The following is a 26,951-nucleotide window of genomic DNA, read 5'->3' on the forward strand; positions in this document are numbered from 1 at the left end:
GAGAACAGTAGCTCCACATCAGTCCGAGCGCTGTCTGCTGATAGAATGATGGAGAAAAGTAGCTCCACATCAGTCAGAGCGCTGTCTGCTGATAGAATGATGGAGAACAGTAGCTCCACATCAGTCAGAGCTCTGTCTGCTGATAGAATGATGGAGAAAAGTAGCTCCACATCAGTCAGAGCGCTGTCTGCTGATAGAATGATGGAGAAAAGTAGCTCCACATCAGTCAGAGCGCTGTCTGCTGATAGAATGATGGAGAACAGTAGCTCCACATCAGTCAGAGCGCTGTCTGCTGATAGAATGCCTGTTCATGAATTCTCATCCCAGTTTAGAAGTGCAACTGAAGCACAAAGTTAGTCTGATGTCGAGCAGAAAGTACAATAAGAACCATTTTAGATCTGCGTTTCCAAACCCAGCAAGATATTTATTTTTTCCCTTCGTGACAAACACAGAATTCTGCGTTAACACGACCTCTAAGTTTAACTTGCTATCTAAGTAAGTGGCTAAATTAATAAGGTGACAAGCATCATATTGTGTTAGCTTTCTGCCCTGTTTGAGAAGTCAAAGCCCTTTGGATGTTGTTTGCACAGCTGCCACTGCCATATTGATTTCCTTGTGTTTTTTATCCTTTCCGTTCTCGGCTGTCTGCTCCTCCCCCCTCTTCTTCAAGCAGAGCAGGCAGGCCTCTTGCCCTAGCGACTCCAGACTCCACACAGCTTGTAGACATGCTGCTGGAGCCTCCCGAGTTGCGTAGCGGTCTAAGGCACTGCAGTGGTTGAGGCATCACTACAGATCTGGGTTCGATCCCAGGCTGTGTTGCAGCCGGCCAAGTCCGGGAGACCCAATTGGCCCAGAGTCGTTAAGGGAGGGTTTGGCCGGCCAGGATGTCCTTGTCCCATCACGCTCTAGCGACTCCTGTGGCGGGCCGGGCGCATGCACGCTGACAAGGTCGCCAGTTGTACGGCGTTTCCTCCAACACATTGGTGAGGCTGGCTTCCGGGTTAAGAGAGCAGCATGTCAAGAATCAGTGTGGCTTGGCAGAGTCGTGTTTTTAGAGGACGCATGGCTCTCGACCTTCGCCTCTCCCGAGTCCGTACGGGAGTTGCAGCGATGGGATAAGACTGTAACTACCAATTGCATATCACAAAATCGTGGAGAAAAAGGTGTAAAAAGTGTTTAAATTTTTTTTTTTAATTAAGCCAGTACTGCATGCGTCAAAAATGTGTTCATTTGCACAATGCAGTGGTGGGAAAAGTACCTAATTGTCATACTTGAGTAAAAGTAAAGATACCTTCATAAATAATGACTCACGTTAAAGTCATCCATTTTTATCAGCATATTGATTCCACAACACGAAGGGCTAATACTCTTGACCACTGCTACTCTAACTTCCGTGATGCATACAAAGCCCTCCCCCGCCCTCCCTTTGGCAAATCCGACCACAACGCTATCTTGCTTGTCCCGGCTTATAGGCAGAAACTCAAACAGGATGTACCAGTGACGAGAACCATTCAACGCTGGTCTGACCAATCGGAAGCCACGCTCCAAGATTGTCACGAACCGGCTCAAAGCCCGTAACAAAAGGGAGACAACGTGGAGAAAAGGAGTAACAAAATATATATTTATTAACTAAAGTAACTAAGTATAATATACAATGGTGTGTGTAATCAGTAGTGTAAGTGAGTGTTTTGCATGCATGAATGTGATAATGCAGGGTGTTGAAAGATGCTAAAACAAACAATCAAAAAACCACCAAGAAACACAAACAAATCTATCAAGGTGTCTGCCTGGAGAGAGTCCCCTCCATGAATGGGGAAGTGGTGCATTTATCCTATGACAGTGGGCCCAGGTGTTTCCCATGTATCTGACGACCCTCCCAACTCCGCCCACCGACATCCTAATAAGGAAACAAGAACAAAGAGAGAATACAGCAGACAGAGTGGGAGGGTCGTCACATCCCCCCCCATAAAACCGGGGACCAACAAGGACCCCGGAACAACATACCAGCCTCTGCGTCCCAAATTGACACAGCCTCTGTGTCCTAAATTGATGAGGGGTTACGGGTGCATTTGCCCCAGCCAACCTTCTCCTCCCCAGACCTCAGCAACCTTTGCGCACGGTAAGCAATATTTAAGATGAAAGAAGACTCCCCAGACCTCAGCAACCTTAGTGCATAGGAAGCAACTTTTAAGAGGAAAGAAGAACACAAGACCAGGAGGGAACAGACAGGAAAGACAGAACCTGACAATACAAACATTCAGGAACAGGGCGCACGAGAGAGCGCATCAGCAATCACGTTTTCAGTCCCCCGAATGTGCCGCACATCGAGATGGAATGATTGTAAAAATAAACACCATCTCATTATCCTCTGGTTCGGACACATCATGGACCTCAAAAAAGTGAGAGGGTTATGGTCGGTGTAGACCACAATAGGTACTACCCCCGACCCGACATACACTTCGAAGTGTTGTAGCGCCCAGATGAGTGCTAGCGCTTCCTTTTCAATAACCGAATAGTTCAACTGATAATCGTTAAACTTTTTGGAAAAGAAACTAACAGGCCTCTCAACCCCGGACACATCTGCTTGCAGCAAAACTGCACCTGCTCCCACATGACTAGCATCCACCTGCAAGGTAAATGACAAATCCACGCGAGGAGCAGCCAGCACCGGAGTTGAGGTAAGCAACCTCTTTGCATCTTCAAAAGCGTGTTGACAACGAGTAGACCAAACGTAAACAGCCTTTGCTTTCAGCATATCTGTCAAGGGAGCGACCACAGTAGGGAAGTTATTACAAAAACTACGGTAATAACCAATCATGCCCAAGAAACGCATCAGTTCCTTTTTAGTAGTTGGTGGTGGAAAAGCATCAATAGCTACCACTTTAGCCCGAACCGGACGCACCTCACCCTGCCCAACCACCTTTCCAAGGTATGTAACGGTCGCAGCCAGACGTTCGAACAAGGCTTGAATACGGGGCAGATGTTCTTCCCAAGTATCTGCATATATCACTACATCGTCCAAATAAACAGCGCACCCGGTCAAACCGGCGACAACCCTGTTCATAAGTCGCTGAAAAGTGGCAGGTGCATTACGCAGACCGAAACTCATAACCGAATACGAGTACAGACCAAAGGGTGTAATAAAGGCAGAGATTTCACGTGCCCTAGTCGTCAGTGGCACCTGCCAATAGCCTTTTAACAGGTCAAATTTGCTCACAAACCTAGCTGCTCCGATTTGATCAACGCAATCCTCCATCCGAGGAAGAGGAAATGAATCTGGCTTAGTGACACTTTACCTTACGGTAGTCCGTACAAAATCGGTTTGTTCCATCCGGTTTACTGACCAAGATACAGGGAGAAGCCCAACTGGAGAAAGAAGGCTCTGCTATCTTACTCTCCAGCATGTACCTGACCTCAGCATCCAGACAACGCAGTTTCTCTGAAGAAACTCTATAGAACCGCTGACGAATGGGGTCAGCATCTCCAATGTCAATATCATGTTCTATTAAGTTTGTACGTGTAGGTGTATCAGAAAACAAACCTGGAAATCTCAGAATCAGACCAACCATCTCTTTCCTCCCATCAACAGGTAGGTGAGTGAGAAGACTGTCTAAAATATCCATTGTCTCTGAATTTTTCAATCTACCCCGCAATATACAATCGTCAGGACCAGGCACATCTTCCTCCTCATGCACAGATCTAGCATGACAAAAACCCAAGGAAACAACGGTATCAGCCAAAAGAACAGGTTTACCATCCTCTGTAGACTCCCACTGTTCATTCTCAGAGGAACGTGCATAATAGGGTTTTAACAAGTTCACATGGCACAGCTGGTGTGCTTTTCTCCGTTCTGGAGTGGCAACTAGATAATTTTGCTCAGTGTACTGGCGCACCACTGTATATGGACCTTGAAACTTGGCTTGAAAAGGAGAACCAACAATTGGCAGCAGAGCAAGAACCTGGTCACCCGGACTATAGTGACGAGGCTCAGTTCGGCGATCAAATATGCCCTTCATCCTCTCCTGTGAAGATGATAACTTCTCTTTAGCCATTTCACCAGCGGCGTACAGGCGTCGCCGGAAATCACACACATACGATAACAGGGACTGAGGAGGCTCGGGAGACTTCCAGTCATCCTGGAGAACAGATAAAAGTCCACGCACCCTATGTCCAAACACAAGGTCATTTGGACTGAAACCCGTGCTCTCCTGTGAAACCTCCCTAGCGGCTAACAGTAACCAAGGCAACCCCTCCTCCCAATCATTATCCATCTCAGTACAATAAGCTCTCAACAAAGACTTAAGTGTTTGATGGAAACGTTCCAGTGCTCCTTGACTTTGCGCGTGATAGGCCCTAGACAAATTGTGTTTAATATGGAGCTGTTGGAGAACCTGACCAAACAGATTAGAGGTGAAATTAGATCCTTGATCACTCTGAATGACCTTAGGTATTCCAAACATTGAGAGAAACTGAGTCAAAGCTTTTAACACAGACTTAGTCGTGATAGATCGGAGAGGATAGGCAGCAGGAAACCTAGTGGTCTGACACATCACAGTGAACAGGTAACTACTACCCTTTTTAGAACGAGGCAGAGGACCCACACAGTCAATAATCAGATACTCAAAAGGCTGGCTGAGTACAGGAATAGGAAACAATGGTACCGGCTTAACCTCTAACGCCTCACAAACCCGGATCCGGGAGCACCCCCATCACAAAAGCTGACTAGCATAGCCTAGCCTAAAGCCACAGGGATATCATATAATAAAATGTTCATGAAATCACAAGTCCAAGACACCAAATGAAAGATACACATCTTGTGAATCCAGACATCATTTCTGATTTTTAAAATGTTTTACAGGGAAGACACTATGTAAATCTATTAGCTAACCACGTTAGCAAAAGACAACACTTGTTTTACTCCACCATTTTCTTACTGCATCAGTAGCTATCACAAATTCGACCAAATAAAGATATAAATAGCCACTAACCAAGAAACAACCTCATCAGATGACAGTCTGATAACATATTTATTGTATAGCATATGTTTTGTTAGAAAAATGTGCATATTTCAGGTATAAATCATAGTTTACCATTGCAGCCACCATCACAACTCTCACAAAAGCGACTAGAATAACTACAGAGACCATCGTGTATTAGCTAATTACTCATCATAAAACATTTCTTAAAAATACACAGCGTACAGCAGATGAAAGACACAGATCTTATGAATCTAGCCAATATTTCAGATTTTCTTAGTGTTTTACAGCGAAAACACAATATAGCGTTATTTTAGCTAACCACAATAGCCAACCACACAGCAGCATTGATTCAAGGCAAAAATAGCGATAACGTAATAACCCCCAAAATATATTAATTTTTTCACTAACCTTCTCAGAATTCTTCAGATGACAGTCCTGTAACATCATATTACACAATGCATATAGAGTTTGTTCGAAAATGTGCATATTTAGCGGCACAATTCGTGGTTATACAACGTGATTAGTGGCCAAAACTTCAAGCAATCTGTCGGGCGCCATCTTAGACAGGAACCTAATCTAATCCATAACTAATAATAAACTTGACTAAAAAAATACAGGTTGGACAGCAATTGAAAGACAAATTAGTTCTTAATGCAATCGCTGGGTTACAATTTTAAAATTAACGTTACTTCAAGCATACAGCGTGCGCTAAAGCGAGATGCACCGAAAAACATGGCGGAATAATTATTTGCCATTTGTCAACATAAATACGAATTAATACATTAAAAATTGCTTACTATTTGCCGGGCTTCCATCAGAATCTTGGGAAAGGCGTCATTTGTCCAAAATAATCGTTGCTAGGTTGTATTATGTAGTCTTCCACTTTGCAATTAGCAGTAAACATTAGCTTGAGAGAGAGAGCTACCCAACTTTCTACAGCGCCAAGAAAAGAAATACCCGAAAATCGCAATATACTGACATAAACTGATATAATTCGGTTCAAAATAACAACATTACGATGTCTTCAACACCTATATCGAATAAAAACACAGCCGGAAATGTCTGAGATGTATAACCGATGGTTCCAAAAGAACGTCCCCAGCTCCTCAGTGCGCCCGAGCGAAGGTGAAAAGAATCAGCCACCTCGTTCCCAATCAATTTATAGACTTTGGGAACTACGTAGAGACGCCATTTCAAGACTCCCTATTCGCTAACAACCAGGGGAAGGCGTATGCAGTGCATCTCAACCAATAGAAGACAGTCAGGGTTATCCACAGGTCTGGGAACAGCAAGCAGATTTCACCATTTTCAAATCCTCATAGGAGAATTGCTCTAAGTCTAGTTCTGTTTCACTTACAGACATAATTCAAACGGTTTTAGAAACTAGAGTGTTTTCTATCCAATAGTAATAATAATATGCATATTGTACGAGCAAGAATTGAGTACGAGGCAGTTTAATTTGGATACGAATTTGTGCTATGTCGAAATGGCACCCCCCTAGTGGCAAGAAGTTTTAATAGCTTGATTAGGTTTACCAGTTAATTGACAGGTGTGACAAGTTCTGATAAAATCAGAAACATCCCTCTTTAATCTAGGCCAAAAGAAATGTCTTAATATGCGATTGTAGGTTTTCCTCACCCCCATATGTCTAGCAACGTCGTTGTGAGAAGTTTCCAACACCAACTTACGAAGCTTAATTGGTACAACAACCTGACTAATTGCCTCCCCCAGAAAACAACTACCATGAGACACCCACTTTCTCATCAGGACATCCTCTTGGAGAAAATAGCCATGGTGGACATCTCCCAACTGTTCCACAGGCACAATTTGGTCACGCAACTCTTCTAATGTCTTGTCATCCCGTTGCGCATTGATTAGATCTGAGCGGGTTACAGATAACGGGATAACAGGGAAAACAGTGACATACTTCTTTGTATTATTATTAGTCGGCGCAGTGACCAGTTCGCCACAGCTCATAGAACGTGTCACTGCACACGCAGAGAACACCTCTGGGAAACTCTGTACACTCTCATCAGGAATCCCAACAAATGACGGCTTAGTGGAAACCACTAGAGATGGAAACACGACAGGCCATACACGATCACCAGCCAAGTTATTCCCAAGGATAACGTCGATACCCTCAATAGGCAACGAAGGACGCACCCCCACAACAACTTCACCCTTCACCAGCCCACAATCCAACATCAGTTTATGCAATGGAACTGACAGAGTGTTCAAACCTATTCCCCTAATTAGAACACTATTCCCTGAATCAGTCTCGGCAGAAAAGGGTAACACAGACTCCAACACAAATGATTCAGAGGCACCTGTGTCTCTCAGAATCTTCACTGGCACTAGGTCCTTACTTCCTAACATAGACACAAAACCTTCCGTAATGAAAGGTAAATAGTCTGGATCAATATGTACTTTCACATGCTCCTGGACCTGAGGCAATGAGTCATCAGTGAACTGATGTAGAACTGGCGCAGCTAACGCGGTAGGCTTAGATTTAGCATAAGCACCCTTTGATCTGAGAAGTGGACATTCGTTTTTCCAATGACCTGAACCTTGACAGTAGTGACACTCTTGTCCAAAGTCAGCTTTTCCACGGGAGTCAGGCTCAACCCTAGTTGAATTGAACTCTGCCCGTGAACCAAAGTGTCTCGGTAAGCGAAGCCCAAATCTATCCGAACGCCCCCACTCATTCCGAATACGGGGCTCTGCAAAGACACTTTTGTGAGTCAACACATACTCATCCGCCAAAACCGCAGCTTCAGCGACATTCTTTACTTTTCGTTCGTTAATATATGTGGCAATACGATCAGGGATTGTGTCCTTAAATTGCTCTAACATAATCAGATCACACAGCCCTTGGAGAGTCACAACTTCAGAGGCGGAACACCAGCAATTAAACTGTAAAGATAATTGTCGCGCAAACTCAACATGAGTCTGTTTATCATCCTTTTTTAAAGTTCTAAATCGTTGGCGGTAAGCCTCAGGGACCAATTCATAAATTTGTAACACAGCCGTTTTAACCTTATCATAACTGGCACTGTCGTGTACACTAAGAGCTGAATATGCTTCCTGCGCTTTACCAGTCAGCACACACTGCAACATTAAGGTGCGGTCAGAATCAGGCCAACTCCTAGCGTCAGCAACACGCTCAAACAACGAAAAGAATGTCTCAGGGTCCTTTTCATTAAACTGAGGCAATAACCGTAAGTTCCCAACAATATCAACTGTGTCCGGGGCACGACCAAAAGAGGAACGACCCCTAGGTAAATCTGGGTCACCTTCCCAGAACAAACTCTCCCCTGAAATCTTTCCTTCCCTAACCAACTCTATCCGTTCTTGTTGCAACTTGATTTTAGCATGCTCCATATCTAATTCCTTTTCATACTTTACACGATCATACTCTAGCTTCTCACGATCATGCTCTATCTTCTCACGATCATGCTCTATCTTCTCACGATCATGCTGCCGATCATACTCTAGCTTCTCACGATCATGCTGCTGCTGTAACAGAAGCAGTTCTTTCTGCTGTTCAAAAAGAAGACTACTAGGACTAACCGATGGAATGGCCATTGTAACGTTACGGGGAGATGACTCCTCAGCAGAGGCTGGCCCAGTGGTAACTTCAAGAATACCACTCTCCATCAGATTGGCCTTCAATATCAACCTAATAGAATTCTTTAGACGTTTATCACTAATTTCAACCTTGTAGTATTCGGCGATTTTCAACAGCTGTTCTTTAGTACCTAATTCTAACAATTCCTCTGATGGAAAGCGAATGAACTCATCTACAAAAGACGCCATAGTTACAAAAAAAATATATATTTCTCACTCTTCCCCTCTGCTGAGCACACCAGACCACAACCCCAAGAAATGACAATCACCCTGAGTACCACAGAAGAGAGATGAGATACGGAGCTTCCCCAAAACCTACATTAACTCAACCCTAGTCTTCGTGCGGATTTGCGGTGGGTATTTACGCACTGTAGCCCGCTGGCAAGGAAATAAACCCCCCAGCACACTGGCAGATTCCACCAAGCCACGGATGTGCCCCCGAGACAACTGCTCAGTCCACAGACACCACACAAAAATAACAAACATTAACCATGCCCAACATATTCCAAAAAGGAAACACGTCGCTAAGCCTATCAGGGGTAAAAGGCTATAGCTCCGGGTAGCAAATTCCACTACCCTACCCAAATCTCCCACTGAGGTACACAGCCGATTACTCACATCAGACCGATGTCCCAACAGAAAGTAGAACAAGAGTTTCCAGGCTGGGCAGGGCCCTGGAAACTAACCAATGTACTCTCTCCAAAGCAGCACACAAACCAAACAACAAAGGCAACCAATACTGGGCCTATCAAACTCAAACAAAATATGCAAACCAAACACGTACCTCCACGTTCTCCCAAACCAATACGTTCAATTATCCCAGACGAGCCCCCACTTGTCACGAACCGGCAAAAGGGAGACAACGTGGAGAAAAGGAGTAACAAAATATATATTTATTAACTAAAGTAACTAAGAGTAATATACAATGGTGTGTGTAATCAGTAGTGTAAGTGAGTGTTTTGCATGCATGAATGTGATAATGCAGGGTGTTGAAAGATGCTAAAACAAACAATCAAAAAACCACCAAGAAACACAAACAAATCTATCAAGGTGTCTGCCTGGAGAGAGTCCCCTCCATGAATGGGGAAGTGGTGCATTTATCCTATGACAGTGGGCCCAGGTGTTTCCCATGTATCTGACGACCCTCCCAACTCCGCCCACCGACATCCTAATAAGGAAACAAGAACAAAGAGAGAATACAGCAGACAGAGTGGGAGGGTCGTCACAAGATTGTTTTGATCACGAGGACTGGAATATGTTCCTATCAGCCTCAGAGGACAATATTGACCTATACGCTGAGTCGGTGAGTGTGTTTATAAATAAGTGCATTGGAGACGTCGTACCTACTGTGAACATTAAAACCTACCCTAACCAGAAACCGTGGATGGATGGTGGCATTCGCGTAAAACTGTAAGCGTGATCCACCGCATTTAACCATGGAAAGAGGTCTGGAGATATGGCTGAATATAAACTGTGTAGTTATTCCCTCCGCAAGGCAATCAAACAAGCGAAATGCCAGTACAGGGACTAGGTGGAGTCGTAATTTAACAGTTCCGACACGAGACGTATGTGGCAGGGTCTACAGGAAAACAGCCACGTCACGGACACCGACGTCATGCTTCCAGACAAATTAAACACCTTTGCCTGCTTTGAGGATAATACAGTGTCTCCGTCTCGGCTCGCTAACCAAGACTGGGCCCCCCCCCTCTCCTTCTCAGTGGCTGACGTGAGTAAAACATTTAAACATGTTAACCCTCACAAGGCTGCTGGCCCAGACAGCATCCCTAGCCGTGTCCTCAGAGCATGCACAAACCAGCTGGCTGGTGTGTTTACGGACATATTTAATGGCTCCCTATCCCAGTCTATTGTCCCCACATGCTTCAAGATGGCTACCATTGTTCCAGTACCCAAGAAGGCAAAGATAACTGAACTAAATGACTATCGCCCCGTGGCACTCACTTCTGTCATCATGAAGTACTTTGAGAGGCTAGTCAAGGATCATATCACTGCCACCTTACCGGCCACCCTAGACCCACTTCCGTTTTCATACCGCCCCAACAGGTCCACAGATGACGCAATGGCCATCACACTGCACACTGCCCTGTCCCATCTGGACAAAAATAATACCTATGTAAGAATGCTGTTCCCCCAGGTGGTGAAGGTAGGAAACAACATCTCCACTTTGCTGACCCTCAACACTGGAGCCCCACAGGGGTGTGTGCTCAGCCCTCTCCTGTACTCCCTGTTCACCCACGACTGCGTGGCCGTGCACGCCTCCAACTCAATCATCAAGTTTGCAGATGACACAACAGTAGAGGGCTTGATAACTAACAACGACGAGACAGCCTACAGGGAGGAGGTGAGGGCACTCGGAGTGTGATGTCAGGAAAACAACCTCTCACTCAACGTCAACAAAACAAAGGAGATGATCGTGGACTTCTTGGGCGTACACATCACAGACAGTGTGGTGAAGAAGGAGCAACAGCGCCTCTTCAACCTCAGGAGGCTGAAGAAATTTGGCTTGTCACCCAAAACCCTAACTAACTTTTACAGATGCACAATCGAGAGCATCCTGTCGGGCTGTATCACAGCCTGGTACGGCAAGTGCACTGCCTTCAACCGCAAGGCTATCCAGAGGGTGGTGCGGTCTGCACAACGCATCACCGGGGCAAACTACCTGCCCTCCAGGACTCCTGCAACGCCCGTTGTCACAGGAAGGCCAAAAAGATCATCAAGGACAACAACCACCTGAGCCACTGCCTGTTCACCCTGCTATCATCCAGAAGGCGAGGTCAGTACAGATGCATCAAATCTGGAATTGAGAGATTGAAAAACAGCTTCTATCTCAAGGCCATCAGACTGTTAAATAGCCATCACTAACTCAGAGAGGCTGCTGCCTACATTGAGACCCAATCACTGGATACTTTAATAAATGGATCACTAGTCACTTTAAATAATGCCACTTTAATAATATTTACATATCTTACATTACTCATCTCATATGTATATACTGTACTCTATACCATCTACTGCACCTTGCCTATGCCGCTCGGCCATCGCTCATCCATATATTTATATGCACATATTTTCATTCACCCCTTTAGATTTGTGTGTATTAGGTAGTTGTTGGGAATTGTTAGATTACTTGTTAGATTTGTGTGTAGTAGGTAGTTGCTGGGAATTGTTAGATATTACTCGTTAGATATTACTGCACGGTCAGAACTAGAAGCACAAGCATTTCGCTACACCCGCATTAACATTGCTGACCAATACAATTAGATTTGATTTGGAGTAGAAGTCTACCTATAACTCCTACCTATATATGCATAACTTTATGAGCTGGATTGCCTGTCTTTGCAATTTGTTTATTTTCGTTTGTGCTCGTTAGCATATTAGGCTACCAGCCTCCATGGAAATTTGCTATTACTGTTAAATTACTTAATTTTATTACCATCCTGGTAATAGACTCCCAATGGGCTTTTTTAGTGTTTTTGGCACCTTCTTGTGTACTAAGCTGGTAATACTGTAATTCCCAGGGTGAGAGAAAGACGGTATGACGATATGCAAGTCGGGATACCGCCCAACCCTAATATCAAGCCTATCAAACAGTTTTCTCTTCATACATAATCAATCTACCAACCATGGTACCACTGACTCAATAGGGCCATGGATTCTCTTGTTTGCACAGGCAGTCTAGCAGTTATAGGGCCAATTTCCCAGATCCATATTAAGCCTAAAAAGCACTTTCAATTAAGATTTTCTGCCTCTGCCAAACCCCATAGAGCCCACGGAGACAGCCATGGTATACAATGCATGCAGTCAAACAAATATAACAATTAACAGACTTATCAATCTGCTAATGATCTCGCTACTTCTGTCTCTCCCTCTCTTCCTCCTTTCTTTTCTCCCCCTCCATCAGATCGGTGGGATCCGGTTCCTGTATGATAACCTGGTGGAGTCTCTGGAGAGGTCTAAGCGCAGCAGTGGCTTCGGCTGTATCCTTGCCCACAGCATGGGCCTGGGCAAGACCTTGCAGGTCATCTCCTTTATAGACATCCTGCTTAAACACACGCAGGCCCACACCGTGCTCGCCATCGTTCCTGTAAGTGGCTGTGTGTACTCTTTTCTCTCTTTACATGCTCTGTTTATTCTGTTTATACATACTGGACATAATGCAATGGAGGTGTGTGAATCTATCTTGTAATCTCTTGACTGAGGTAATTTACTTTCTCTCTACCACTCTCTCTCTACCGCGCTCTCTCTCTCTCTACCTCTCTCTCTACCGCTCTCTCTTTCTCTCTACCGCTCTCTCTCTCTTCCGCTCTCTCTCTCTCTCTACCTCTCTCGTTCTCTCTTCCGCTCTCTCTACCGCCCTACCGACCGCTCTACCGCTCTCTACCGCTCTCTCTTTCTCTCTACCGCTCTCTATTCTCTCTACCGCTCTCAATTCAATTCAATTCAATTCAATTGACTTTATTGACATGGCAAGTTCATTATTACTTACATTGTCAAAGTATACATATCGAAAAATAAAAATCTAATATATATGTATATATATACAAAATATATATATATTTATATATAAATAAATGGTGGAACCAACAGTAATAATAATAGTAGTAGTGGACATGGGATTACCATTAACAGCAACTACAACAACAATATTAATCAGAACAACAATATATTAAATCAATGGTAGTAGACCAGTGTCAACATGACTTGAGAAGACATATGACCTGGTATGAAAGACAAAACAAAACTAAGCTAAATGGGAAATATTATCAACATTACTTTGCAATTTTCACTGGCTGTCCCTCAGGTTGTGGCAGGAGGACACATATTTGGCTGCCAAAACTGCACATTTTGGCTTTTCACCCAATAAATATTTGATTTTTTCTTCATCTTTTATAGTTTCAAATTCTTTGTATTGAGTTATAATTTTGGGAAAGAAATATGCTCTTAGGTCTGAGTATTTGTCACAGTGTAGTAGGAAATGCACCTCTGTCTCTACCTCTCCCCTGGAGCAGAGTGAGCACAGCCTGTCCTCTCTGGGCAGCCAGGTTTGTCTGTGACGACCGGTCTCTATAGCCAGACTGTGCTCACTGAGTCTGTACCTAGTCAATGTTTTCCTCAGTTTTCTATCAGTCACAGTGGTCAGATAGTCTGCCACCATGTACTGTCTGTTTAGAGCCAAATAGCATTGAAGTTTACTTTGATTTTTTGTGGTGTCTTTCCAATAGGTGATATATTTTTCTTTTTGTTTTGTGATGATTTGGTTGGGCCAGATTTTCTGAGGGCTGTCCCGAGGCTCTATGGGGTTGGTTTGGGTTGGTGAACTGAGCCTCAGAACTAGCTGGCTGAGGGGACTCTTCTCTGGTTTCATCTCTTGACATTGTAGAGCTGTGTGATGGAATGTTTTGGGGTCACTTGTTTTTAGATGGTTGTAATATTTGATGGCTCTTTTTTCTATTCGAATGAGGAGGGGGTATTGGCCCAATTCTGCCCTACATGCGTTATTTGGAGTTTTTCTTTGTACTTGCAATACAGTCTTGCAAAACTCTGCATGCAATATTTCAATTGGATGTTTGTCCCATTTGGTAAATTCATTATTAGAGAGTGGACCCCATACTTCACTGCCATATAGAGCAATTGGTTCTATAACTGATTGAAAAATTTTGAGCCAGATTCTAATTGGAATTTCAATTTTGATGTTCCTTTTAATGGCATAGAATGCTCTTCTTGCTTTGTCTCTCAGCTCATTCACAGCCATGTGAAAGCTACCTGTGTTGCTGATATTTAGTCCTAGATATGTGTAGTTTTTGGTGTGTTCTAATAGAACTGTGTCCAAATAGAATTTATATTTGTCATCCTTATTTCCCGACCTTTTTTGGAATATCATTATATTTGTTTTTTTTAGGTTAACGGTCAGAGCCCAGGTCTGACAGAACCTGTGAAGACGATCTAGGTGCTGCTGTAACCCCTCTTTAGTGGGAGACAGCAGCACCAGGTCATCTGCGTACAGCAGACACTTGATTTCAGTGTTGTGTAGGGTGATACCAGGTGCTGCCGATTCTTCTAATATTTTTGCCAATTCATTAATGTAGATGTTAAATAATGTTGGACTTATTGGGCAGCCCTGTTTCACTCCACGCCCCTGAGAGAAGAAGTCTGTTTGCTTGTTGCCAATTTTAACCGCACATTTGTTTTTAGTGTACATTGATTTAATAAAATCATATGTTTTCCCTCCAATACCACTTTCTATTAGTTTATAAAAAAGACCTTCGTGCCAAATTGAATCAAATGCTTTCTTGAAATCTACAAAACACGAGTAGATTTTGCCTTTGTTTTGGTTAACTTGTTTATCAATTAGAGTGTGGAGGGTGTAAATGTGGTCTGTTGTACGATAATTTTTTAGAAATCCAATCTGGCTTCTGCTCAGGACGTTGTGTTCGTCAAGGAAATGATGTAGTCTGCTATTTATAATACTGCAGAGAATTTTCCCCAAGTTGCTGTTAACGCAAATTCCTCTGTAATTATTTGGGTCAAATTTGTCTCCATTTTTATAGATTGGTGTGATCAATCCCTGGTTCCAAATATCGGGGAAAATACCTGCAGTGAGGATAATGTTGAAGAGTTTGAGTATAGCCAATTTGAATTTGTGGTCTGTATATTTGATCATTTCATTTAAAATACCATCAGCACCACAGGCCTTTTTGGGTTGGAGATTGCATAGTTTTTCCAATAATTCTTCTTCTGTAATTGGGGTATCCACAGGATTCTGATAGTCTTTGACTGCTAATTCAAGGATTTGTAATTTTTCTTGTATATCTTTTTGTTCTGGGCTCTTTGTTATATTGCTGTAGAGGTTTGCAAAGTGATTTCTCCACATATCCCCATTTTGGATAGCCAATTCCTCATGATGAGGTTTGTTTAATTTATTCCAATTCTCCCAGAAGTGGTTTGATTCTATGGATTCCTCAATTCCATCCAGCTGATTTCTAATGTGCTGTTCCTTTTTTGTTCTTAGGGTGCGTTTGTATTGCTTCAGTGTTTCTCCATATTGAAGGCGTATATTTTTGTTGTCTGGTTCTCTGTGTTTTTGATTAGATATATTTCTCAATGACTTTCTTAGATTTTTGCAATCCTTATCAAACCATTTTTCATTATCTGTTATTTTTGGTTTGCTCTTATGCTTCTTTAGATTAGCCAAGGAGGCTAATTTGTCAAATATAAAGTTTATGTTCCTAACGGCCAAATTTACACCTTCATTGCTGAAGGAGAATGTTAAGGCTAAAAAGTTGTCCAGGAGAGATTGTATTTTTTGGCTACTAATTGCTTTTTGGTAGATGTCTGTACTGTTTGCACTCCATCTATAGGCTTGTTTAGTACCATGTAATTGTACCATGTACCGTGTACCATGTAGTACCATGCTCTCTCTCTCTCTACCGCTCTCTCTCTCTCCCTCTACCTCTCTCTCTCCCTCTACCTCTCTCTCTACCGCTCGCTCTCTACCTCTCTCTCTTCCGCTCTCTCTCTCTCTCTACTGCTCTCTCTACCGCTCTCTCTACCGCTCTCTCTCTCTACTGCTCTCTCTACCGCTCTCTCTACCGCTCTCTCTTTCTCTCTACCGCTCTCTATTCTCTCTACCGCTCTCGCTCTCTCTCTCTCTCTACCGCTCTCTCTCTCTCTACCGCTCTCTCTCTCTCTATCGCTCTCTCTCTCTCCCTCTACCTCTCTCTCTCCCTCTACCTCTCTCTCTACGCTCGCCCGCTCTCTCTACCGCTCTCTCTCTACCGCTCTCTCTCTACCGCTCTCTCTCTACCGCTCTCTCTACCGCTCTCTCTACCGCTCTCTCTCTACCGCTCTCTACCTCTCTCTCTCTCTCTACCGCTCGCGCTCTCTCTCTACCGCTCGCGCTCTCTCTCTACCGCTCTCTCTCTACCGCTCTCTCTCTACCGCTCTCTCTCTACCGCTCTCTCTCTCTCTACCGCTCTCTCTCTCTCTACCGCTCTCTCTCTCTCTACCGCTCGCGCTCTCTCTCTACCGCTCTCTCTCTACCTCTCTCTCTCTCTCTCTACCGCTCTCGCTCTACCGCTCTCGCTCTACGGCTCTCTCTCTACCGCTCTCGCTCTACCGCTCTCTACCTCTCTCTCTCTCTCTCTCTACCGCTCGCGCTCTCTCTCTACCTCTCTCTCTCTACCTCTCTCTCTCTACCTCTCTCTCTCTACCGCTCTCTCTCTACCGCTCTCTCTCTACTACTCTCTCTCTACCGCTCTCTCTCTCTACCGCTCTCTCTCTCGAGCGCTGCCGCTCTCTCTACTGCTCTCTCTCTCCCTCTACCTCTCTCTCTCTACTGCTCGCGCTCTCTCTCTATCTCGCTCTCTCTCTCCCTCTCTCTCTACTGTTCTCTCTCCCTCTACCTTTCTCTCTCTCTACCGCTCGCGCTCTCTCTCTCTACTGCTCTCTCCCTCTACCTCTCTCTCTCTCTACCGCTCTCTTTCCTCTACCGCTCTCTCTCTCTACCTCACGTGCGCTCTCTCTCTCTACCTCGTGCGTGCTCTCTCTCTACCTCGTGCGCGCTCTCTCTCTACCTCGTGCGTGCTCTCTCTCTCTACCTCGTGCGCGCTCTCTCTCTCTACTTCGTGCGCTCTCTCGCTCTACCTCACGCGCCCTCTCGCTCTACCTCGCTCACGCTCTCTCTCCACCTCGCGCTCTCTCTCTCTACCTCGCAAGCGCTCTCTCTCTCCACCTCGCGCTCTCTCTCTCTACCTCGCAAGCGCTCTCTCTCTCCACCTCGCGCTCTCTCTCTCTACCTCGCACGCGCTCTCTCTCTCTACCTCACACGCGCTCTCTCTCCACCTCGCGCTCTCTCTACCTCGCACGCGCTCTCTCTCTCTACCTCGCACGCGCTCTCTCTCTCTACCTCGCACGCGCTCTCTCTCTCTACCTCGCACGCGCTCTCTCTCTCTACCTCGCACGCGCTCTCTCTCTCTACCTCGCATGCACGCTCTCTCTCTACTTCGCGCGCGCTCTTGCTCTACCTCTCGCACACTCTCTCTCCACCTCGCTCTCTCTCTCTCTCTCGCGCGCTCTCTCTCTCTCTACTTTGCGCGCTCTCTCTACTTCGCGCGCTCTCTCTCTCTACTTCGCACGCTCTCTCTCTACTTCCCTCGCGCTCTCTCTACTTCATGCGCTCTCTCTCTACTTCATGCGTTCTCTCTCTACTTCATGCGCTCTCTCTCTACTTCATGCGCTCTCTCTCTACTTCATGCGCTCTCTCTCTACTTTGCGCACGCTCTCGCTCTACTTCGCCACGCTCTCTCTCTCCACCTCGCGCTCTCTCTCTCTACCTCGCGCTCTCTCTCTCTACCTCGCGCTCTCTCTCTCTACCTCGCTCTCTCTCTCTACCTCGCTCTCTCTGTGTTCTCTCTTCTTCTCGCTCTCTACCTCTGAACCTTTTTCTCTCTCTCTACCCCTCTCTCACTACCCCTCTCTCACTACCCCTCTCTCTCTCCCTCTCTACCCATCTCGCTACAGGTCAACACGTTACAGAACTGGCTGGCTGAGTTTAACCTCTGGGTCCCTTCCTCTGAGGCATTACCTGCAGACATCAACCCCGCCCACTTCTCCCCACGCATCTTCAAGGTCCACATCCTGAATGACGAGCACAAGTAAGTTTCCCGTCCTCTCTGGGAACAGGGATAGTCCACTACCTCCAATTTCAAAGCTGAAACCTTTTAGCCATGATCATGGTTTGTGTTTGTGAGTGACTAGAAGCTCTGCTTCTATCACACAACTGCCAGGGATCTGTCTCTAAAAATAAATGTATGTACAAACATGACTCATCTATCACCCAAGTGTGTAACTACATGAACTACGTAAGGCATTTAAAGTACATCAACTATCAAGACCTTTAGCAAGAAGGTTTGATTAAGATATAATGCAGGTCGTCTTTAGGTATATACACTGGGGCGGCAGGTAGCCTAGTGGTTAGAGCATTGAGCCAGTAACCGACAGGCTGCTAGATCGAATCCCTGAGCTGACAAGGTAAAAATATGTCATTCTGCCCCTGAACAAGGCAGTTAACCCACTGTTCCTAGGCCATCATTGTAAATAAGAATTTGTTCTTAACTGACTTGCCTAGTTAACTAAAGATAGATAAATAAATAAATATGTCTCTAAATGCCTATGCTATTATGTGTGGAACATTGTCACTGATGTGCTATCTTTCTTTCCCTCTTTTCGCTCTCATCTCTTTTTCTCTCTCTCTTTTCTCTTTCAGAACCACGGCCAGCAGAGCGAAGGTGATCTCTGACTGGTCGCTGGATGGCGGCGTGCTCCTGATGGGGTATGAGATGTACCGCCTGCTGTCCCTGAAGAAGAGCTTTGTGGCGGGCCGGAAGAAGAAGTCCAAGAAGCCCCAAGGACCAGTGGTCATTGACCTGGACGAAGAGGACCGGCAGCAGGAGCTCCTCAAAGGTCAGTAGGTCAAAAAGGTCACCTCAGAGTGACACCTGTCAATCGACACTAATGTCAGTCATGGCCTGAGCTTTTCAGAGTTTTCAAACCAGCAGCTTATGGCAGTTTTTCTTTCATCAAACCAAGATCATCTGCACATTTGGATTTTGAGAGATCCTAATGTTTAACCCTTTGTTAGAACCCATGTTAGATAACATTTTGTTAGACATTTTTCATGTGCTCCAGGATGTGTGTACATGTACATGCATGGGTGTCCAGTTATCCAGTCACAACATCAATTTAGTATGACTTCATCATGAGTGACTCCGATAACATGAGTCACTTAGATAAATGGAACGTAAAGTAAATGCTTTGATCAGTCCTACATACACATCTTACCGTCATGGCTTTTTTATTGGATTTAACCTTCATTTGACTAGGCAATCTGGGACTGGTTGGACTTCCATTGTTCCTGAAATAGCTCTAACTTGACATTCCTCTACCCTCCTGAAGACATAGAGAAAGCCCTGTCTCGCCCAGGCCCGGACGTGGTGATCTGTGACGAGGGCCACCGCATTAAGAACTGCCACGCCAGCACCTCGCAGGCCCTGAAGAACATCCGTACCCGGAGACGTGTGGTCCTCACGGGATACCCACTCCAGAACAACCTGATAGAGTACTGGTGCATGGTGGACTTTGTCAGGCCTGATTTTCTAGGTACCAGGCAGGAGTTCAGTAACATGTTTGAGAGGCCCATTCTGAACGGGCAGTGTGTGGACAGCACGCCTCAGGACGTCCGGTTGATGAGATACCGAAGTCATGTCCTCCATAGCCTGCTGGAAGGCTTCGTCCAGAGGTGAGAATGAGAGCTGGTTATAACCCACATGAACTGTTGCTACTACAGTATTCTCTTTATACTTTATAGGCAAGTTTCCCCCTCTCTGATTAAATCTTAAGATTACTTTATTGGTCAATTGCACACAAGGTCCAGCCGAAATTTGACTTCTGCTTTTACCCAACCCCTCCGTAAACACACATGCATACATACACATACAGGGTTTTTGGAGAGGTACAGTGCTGCCACACTGGTCGCCTGCGGAGCTGTTGTTGTGGGGGGTTAAGAGCCTTGCTCAAGGACACAACGGCAGGCAAAGGCATCTAGGATTTTGATAACAGCAACCCTCTGATTGCCAGCTCATTACCCGCCAGATTTTTCCTTTCGGACCCGGAATTTTAACTGGCAACCCTCCAGTTACTGGCTCACCTCTATAACTGCTAGCCTACCTGCCACCCCAGTCTATTCCTGGACTAAAAAGTACTTTCAATGGATATTTTAGTTGAAGTCTGATAATGGTTGTGTTTGTTCATGAATGTAGATGAGATCTATATGGCATAAATATTTGTGGTCTAGCTCTGGTTGTGCTTGTGTTTGTTCCCAGGCGTGGCCATAACGTGCTGAGAGACCAGCTCCCCTCCAAGGACGAGCATGTGATCATGGTGCGCCTGTCGCCCCTGCAGAGGGCCCTCTACACAGAGTTTATGAACCGCTTCAGAGAGGCAGGCAACAGCGGCTGGCTCAGCCTTAACCCACTCAAGGCCTTCTGCGTGTGCTGCAAGGTGTGCATGCCTGTCTGTGTCTGTTTTGTCATACACAGGAGTGAAATAAATGTGGGAAGTGCAATCGGAAAGTATTCAGACCCCTCGACTTTTTCCACATTTTGTTACGTTACAGCACTATTCTTCAAATGGATTACATTTTTTTTAAATCCTCATCAATCTACACACAATACCCTATAATGACAAAGAAAAAATGGTTTTTAGAAATGTTTGCAAATTTATTACAAATGAAAAACAGATACCTTATTTACATACAAATTAATTACTTAAAAATCATACAATGTGATTTTCAGGATTTTTGTTTTAGATTCTGTCTCTCACAGTTGAAGTGTACCTATGATTAAAAAAAATAGAGACCTCTACATGCTTTATAAGTAGGCAAACCTGCAAAATCGGCAGTGTATCAAATACTTGTTCTCCCCACTGTAACTATTCAGACCCTTTGCTATGAGACTCGAAATTGAGCTCAGGTGCATCCTGTTTCCATTGAAACCTGACAGAGCTTGAGAGGATCTGTAGAGAAGAATGGGAGAAACTCCCGAAATACCGGTGTGCCAAGCTTGTAGCGTCATCCCAAGAAGACTCGAGGCTGTAATCGCTGAAAAAGGTGCTTCAACAAAGTACTGAGTAAAGGGTCTAAATACTTATGTAAAGGTGATATTTCAGTTTGAAATGATGTGGTATTATAACAATATTAGGATGACGTCTGAATGAAATGTGGACATGTACATAGCGTGTGATGTACAGTGCATTGGGAAAGTAAAATACGTTACAGCCTTATTCTAAAATGGATGAAATCGTTTTTCACACTAGATTGATGAGGGGGGGGAAACTATTTCATCCATTTTAGAATAAGGCTGTAACGTAACAATGTGGAAAAAGTCAAGTGGTCTGAATACTTTCCCAATGCACTGTATGTCACATGCTGTGTACTACATGTCCACATTTCATTCAGACGTCATCCTAATGTTGGAATAATGTCTTCCTCTACCAGATCTGGAACCACCCAGACGTGCTGTACGAGGCGCTGCAGAAGGAGAATCTGGCCAATGAGCAGGACCTGGACCTGGATGACATCACCAACGGCCACGCCCGCTGCCCAGCCCCCAACCAGAAGGGCAAGACCTCGGAGGACCCCAACAGCATCGGAGGGCTGAGTCTCAACGCTCTGCAGGAGAAGGCCAACCAGGTCATCACCTACGAATGGGTACGCAGCCACACTTCACTACCATGTTTTTGTTTTTCCATTCAGTTTAAGTGGCAGGGGGTTGAGTCATCATGGATTTATGACGGTTGGAAAACAACTTGAGGGCCGCTCATTTAGAACGGATTCTGTCGTAGGTTTCAGTACAAAACAGGTTATTACCCTAAACTGTGCACTACAACTACACTACTGTTCTGTTACCTCATCTCCTCTCTCTCTCAGGCGAAGGAGATCATGTCTGACTATAAACCCGGGCTCTTGGAGAACTCTGCTAAGATGGTCCTGCTGTTCCACCTGATCGACGAGAGTGTGAGGAAGGGAGACAAGATCCTGGTGTTCAGGTAGGCACAGAAACAGAACCTCACAGTTGTTTTACTGTTTTGGTCTTACGTTTTTCAAGTTTTCCTTTCAGTTCCTTTAAAACAACTGTTGCAACGCAACATATTCCACGAAGACTAAGGCCGAAGCACAGACAGACAAACTTCTCAAATGGTTAAATTAGTTTCACTGTAATTTCCAAGCACCCCTCCTCACCGTATCCCTCCCTCCACTGTTTCTCGTGCAGTCAGAGTTTGTCCACCCTGTCAGTCATCGAGGAGTTCCTGGCCAAGAGGCCCATACTGGCAGGCAGCGCCAGAGAGGGCTACAACCAAAACTGGGTCCGCAACCACAACTACTACAGTAAGTGTCCCTGTTCCCATGACAACCACCGCTGTCACCATGTCTCTGTTACTCCACTTGTCCAGTGGTGTCTTTTACTGAAGCTATACAAATGTATTCAGCCTCCCCAATCCCATGGTGCCACTTTTCCCGTTGATTTACATTGACTATCGCCACCTGCTGGGGATATTGATATTTTGCCATCATTCTATGTATAAAGCCCTTGGGTAAAAACTGGTTGTTCCTGTGTGTTGGAGAAAGGGATTGACTTCCTTTTTATGGTTTGTCTCTTTAGGACTGGATGGGAGCACATCTGCTTCAGAGAGAGAGAGGCTCATCAACCAGTTCAACGACCCGTCCAACACCTCCGCCTTGATCTTTCTGCTGTCCACCAGGTAAAAGACCTTCACAGGAACACACTGGTAGAAATAATTATCATTTGTTTGTAATCATACTTATGTATAATCACACTAGTAACCACACTAGTTACAAACACACACACACACATACACATGCACATACACATCAGGTCAGTGACGTGTGCTTCTCCCCATCCTCAGGGCTGGCTGTCTGGGGGTGAACCTGATCGGGGCTAACCGCGTGGTGGTGTTTGATGCCTCCTGGAACCCCTGTCACGATGCCCAGGCCGTATGTCGGGTGTACCGCTACGGCCAGAAGAAACCCTGCCATATCTACCGCCTGGTCTGTGACTTCACCCTGGAGAAGAAGATCTACGACCGACAGATCTCCAAGCAGGGCATGTCCGGTGAGTAACCAGCGAACCAAACAAACACATAATAGAATGGATACTGACTTCATACAGACTACACCTCTGCTTCCTCCAGCCATGTTTACTGGGCCTACTATTACATGGTCATCTGCTATCAATATTTTTTATCTACTCTTACTATAAGCCTACACTGTTAAGGGCACTTCAGCCGGCCCAGTCCACTTCACTAGCATGCAAAACAGTGTGTGTGCTGCGAAGTGCAGCAGTCCTGTGATCTGTCAGACTCCTCTCAGGCTAAGTGCACTTTGACATAGTTTGCCATTGTTAGGCTCAGTTGGTAGAGCATGGTGCTTGCAACACCAGGGTTGTGGGTTTGATTTAGAGCGTCTTAACCTGTTAGTGATCCCTTCGCGCGCCAATCAATGCAGCTGTTGATGGCCCTAGACCTGAGGTGGGCAACTTCAGTCCTCGAAGGGCCTGATTGGTGTCACACATTTTCTCCATCCCTATGAAACACAGCTGATTAATCAAATTGCATTCTAAACTGAAGATCATGATTAGGTGATTATTGGAGTCAGGTGTGTTAGCAGGGGCTGGGGCAAAACTGTGACACCAATCAGGCCGTCGAGGACTGGAATTGCCCACCCCTGCCCTAGACATACAGTGTTACCCCCTTTCTTGACTCCATCCATCCCTCCTTTCTGAAGACCGAGTGGTGGATGACCTGAACCCGGTGCTGTCGTTCACGCGAAGGGAGGTGGAGTCTCTGCTGCACTTCGTGGAAGAGGAGCCTGACGTGTCACAGGTGCAATTACAGCCCCACCAGGAGATAGAGACGGGCATCAGACAGGCCTACCAGCTCTACCCTCACCTTGTCACCAAGGTAATACACCTATATACACATCTATAAACACACACTACATCACAGGCCTGCAGTGGGTCAGAAGTTTACATTGCCTTTAAAAAAATTTACTTGGGTCAAACGTTTCGGGTAGCATTCCACAAGCTTCCCACAATAAGTTGGGTGAATTTTTGCCCATTCCTCCTGACAGAGCTGGTGTAACTGAGTCAGGTTTGTAGGCCTCCTTGCTCGCACCAGTTTCAGTTCTGCCCACAAATTTTCTATAGGATTGAGATCAGGGCTTTGTGATGGCCACTCCAATACCTTGACTTTGTTGTCCTTAAGCCATGTTGCCACAACTTTGGAAGTATGGGGTCATTGTCCATTTGGAAGACCCATTTGCGACCAAGCTTTAACTTCCTGACTGATGTCTTGAGATGTTGCTTCAATATATCCACATAATTTCCCTTGCTAATGATGCCATCTATTTTGTGAAGTGCACCAGTCCCTCCTGCAGCAAAGCACCCCCACAACATGATGCTGCCACCCCTGTGCTTCACGGTTGGGATGGTGTTCTTCGGCTTGCAAGCGTCCCCCTTTTTCCTCCAAACATAACGATGGTCATTATGGCCAAACAGATCTATTTTTGTTTCATCAGACCAGAGGACATTTCTCCAAAAAGTACGATCTTTGTCCCCATGTGCAGTTGCAAATCGTATTCTGGCTTTTTTATGGCGGTTTTGGAGCAGTGGCTTCTTCCTTGCTGAGCGGCCTTTCAGTTTATGTCGATATAGGACTCGTTTTACTGTGGATATAGATACTTTTATACCTGTTTCCTCCAGTTTCTTCACAAGGTCCTTTGCTGTTGTTCTGGGATTGATTTGCACTTTTCGCACCAAAGTACGTTCATCTTTAGGAGACAGAACGCTTCTCCTTCCTGAGCGATAGGACGGCTGCATGGTTCCATGGTGTTTATACTTGCTTACTATTGTTTGTACAGATGAAAGTGGTACCTTCAGGCATTTGGAAATTGCTCCCAAGGATGAACCAGACTTGTGGAGGTCTACAAATGTTTTTCTGAGGTCTTGGCTGATTTCTTTTGATTTTCCCATGATGTCAAGCAAAGAGGCACTGAGTTTGAAGGTAGGCCTTGAAATATATCCACAGGTACACCTCCAATTGACTCAAATGATGTCAATTAGCCTATCAGAAGCTTCTAAAGCCATGACATCTTTTTCTGGAATTTTCCAAGCTGTTTAAATGCACAGTCAACTTGGTGTATGTAAACATCTGTAAACAATTGTTGGAAAAATTACTTGTGTCATGCACAAAGTAGATGTCCTAACTGACTTGCCAAAACTATAGTTTGTTAACAAGAAATTTGTGGAGTGGTTGAAAAACTCGTTTTAATGACTCCAACCTAAGTGTATGTAAACTTCTGACTTCAACTGTAGCTATATGCACACCAGTCTGTATTATACACTCTACTTAAACCTGATCACCAAGGTTAGAACCAAACTAGATATACATATCTATATACACACATCTATACTGTCTACTCATAAGTTGATACTTATCCACATGATACATACACCTAGCTCGCTGAATCATGGACAGACTCTGTCTCAACCCATCATTTTCACATTGAACTCTCACTCTCGTCAAAATGCTACTTTATTAACAGTTTTATCCAGAATTATAACCTACATGACGGCATATTATACTTAGAGAGCAATTTCACTTCAACTACTCTCCATGTCTGTCTCTCCAGCAACCCTTTCACCACGAGTCTCTCCTGATGGAGCGATGGGAGATGAAACTCACCAAAGCCGAGAAGAAGGCCGCCAAGAAGAGCTACGAGGATGAGAAGCGTGCGTCGGTGCCCTACACGCGCCCCTCTTATGCCCACTATTACCCTGCCAGCGACCAGAGCCTGACAAATATCCCTGCCTTCAGCCAGCGCAACTGGTGAGATGGTCCCCAAAGACGTACACGTTTTCTCAGTAACAATACTACAGTTGCATACAGTCAATCAAATGTATTTTGTAAAGCCCTTTTTACGTCAGATACCCAGATTAGCAAACAATGCAGAAGCAAAGTGTCTAGGAAAACTCCCTAAAAGGAAGAAACCCAGAACAACAGGTCCAGGAGAAGGTAGCACTTCATGGTTCCATGAAGAACTAGAGAGAGATACCTAATGTGACACCAAGTTTTGAATTCCAAAGTTTAAACTGTTGATAAAATCTTTAACCCTCCACTCTCAATTCGGACTGCCAATACCCCACCCTGTCATCTTTACTCTCCCTTACCCCGCTTCAGGCGCCCACCCCCCCGACAAGATGAGAAGCCGGTGGCCAGTGTCCGCCCAGTTCAGTCGACTCCAATTCCCACGATGCCTCGCCAGGCATCTCACAGCTCTGCCCCCACAGCAGACTCCGACTCCAGCTCGGGCTTTCCCGTCAACTACCTGCAAACGGCGGGCGTATTCGTCCAGAAGATCGTCACCACCACAGATATCGTGATACCTGAAACCAACAGTTCAACTGATGTTAAGGCCAGTATCAGTGCAGGAGAGAGCATCCACGTCATCAGAGGAACGAAAGGGACCTACATCAGGACTTGTGATGGGAGGATATTTGCCATCCGCACTAGAAGCAAGCCCAAGGCAGGGGAAGAGAGCTCAGCTGCTGCACCCAAAGGTAGCAATCCCAACTCAACCTTTAGTCAGTATAGTTTCTACTCATTTGGTCCGTATGGATCTGTTTTTATCCAGTGCTGATGGTTTCGTTTAGTCTGGAGAAGTATCTGACCCGTCTGTCTTACCTTCCCTACCTC

The 26,951-nt window shown here is 45.2% G+C and overlaps 1 protein-coding gene across 1 annotated transcript in view; it reads left to right on the forward strand.

The window, feature by feature from the left end:
• LOC120061267 (helicase ARIP4-like) overlaps positions 1 to 26,951 on the forward strand; it is an 84,187-nt gene that overhangs the window by 53,780 nt on the left and 3,456 nt on the right. The window contains exons 6-18 of the mRNA XM_039010959.1: positions 12,526 to 12,708; positions 18,144 to 18,277; positions 18,889 to 19,085; positions 19,578 to 19,920; positions 20,504 to 20,681; positions 21,676 to 21,888; positions 22,108 to 22,226; positions 22,451 to 22,566; positions 22,841 to 22,940; positions 23,106 to 23,311; positions 23,983 to 24,158; positions 25,888 to 26,084; positions 26,436 to 26,815. Coding sequence (XP_038866887.1) covers positions 12,526 to 12,708; positions 18,144 to 18,277; positions 18,889 to 19,085; positions 19,578 to 19,920; positions 20,504 to 20,681; positions 21,676 to 21,888; positions 22,108 to 22,226; positions 22,451 to 22,566; positions 22,841 to 22,940; positions 23,106 to 23,311; positions 23,983 to 24,158; positions 25,888 to 26,084; positions 26,436 to 26,815 — 2,542 coding nt within the window. The remainder of the gene's footprint in view (positions 1 to 12,525; positions 12,709 to 18,143; positions 18,278 to 18,888; positions 19,086 to 19,577; positions 19,921 to 20,503; positions 20,682 to 21,675; positions 21,889 to 22,107; positions 22,227 to 22,450; positions 22,567 to 22,840; positions 22,941 to 23,105; positions 23,312 to 23,982; positions 24,159 to 25,887; positions 26,085 to 26,435; positions 26,816 to 26,951) is intronic.

This window comes from Salvelinus namaycush, chromosome 16 (genome assembly GCF_016432855.1).
Source record: "Salvelinus namaycush isolate Seneca chromosome 16, SaNama_1.0, whole genome shotgun sequence".
Lineage (NCBI taxonomy): Eukaryota > Metazoa > Chordata > Actinopteri > Salmoniformes > Salmonidae > Salvelinus > Salvelinus namaycush.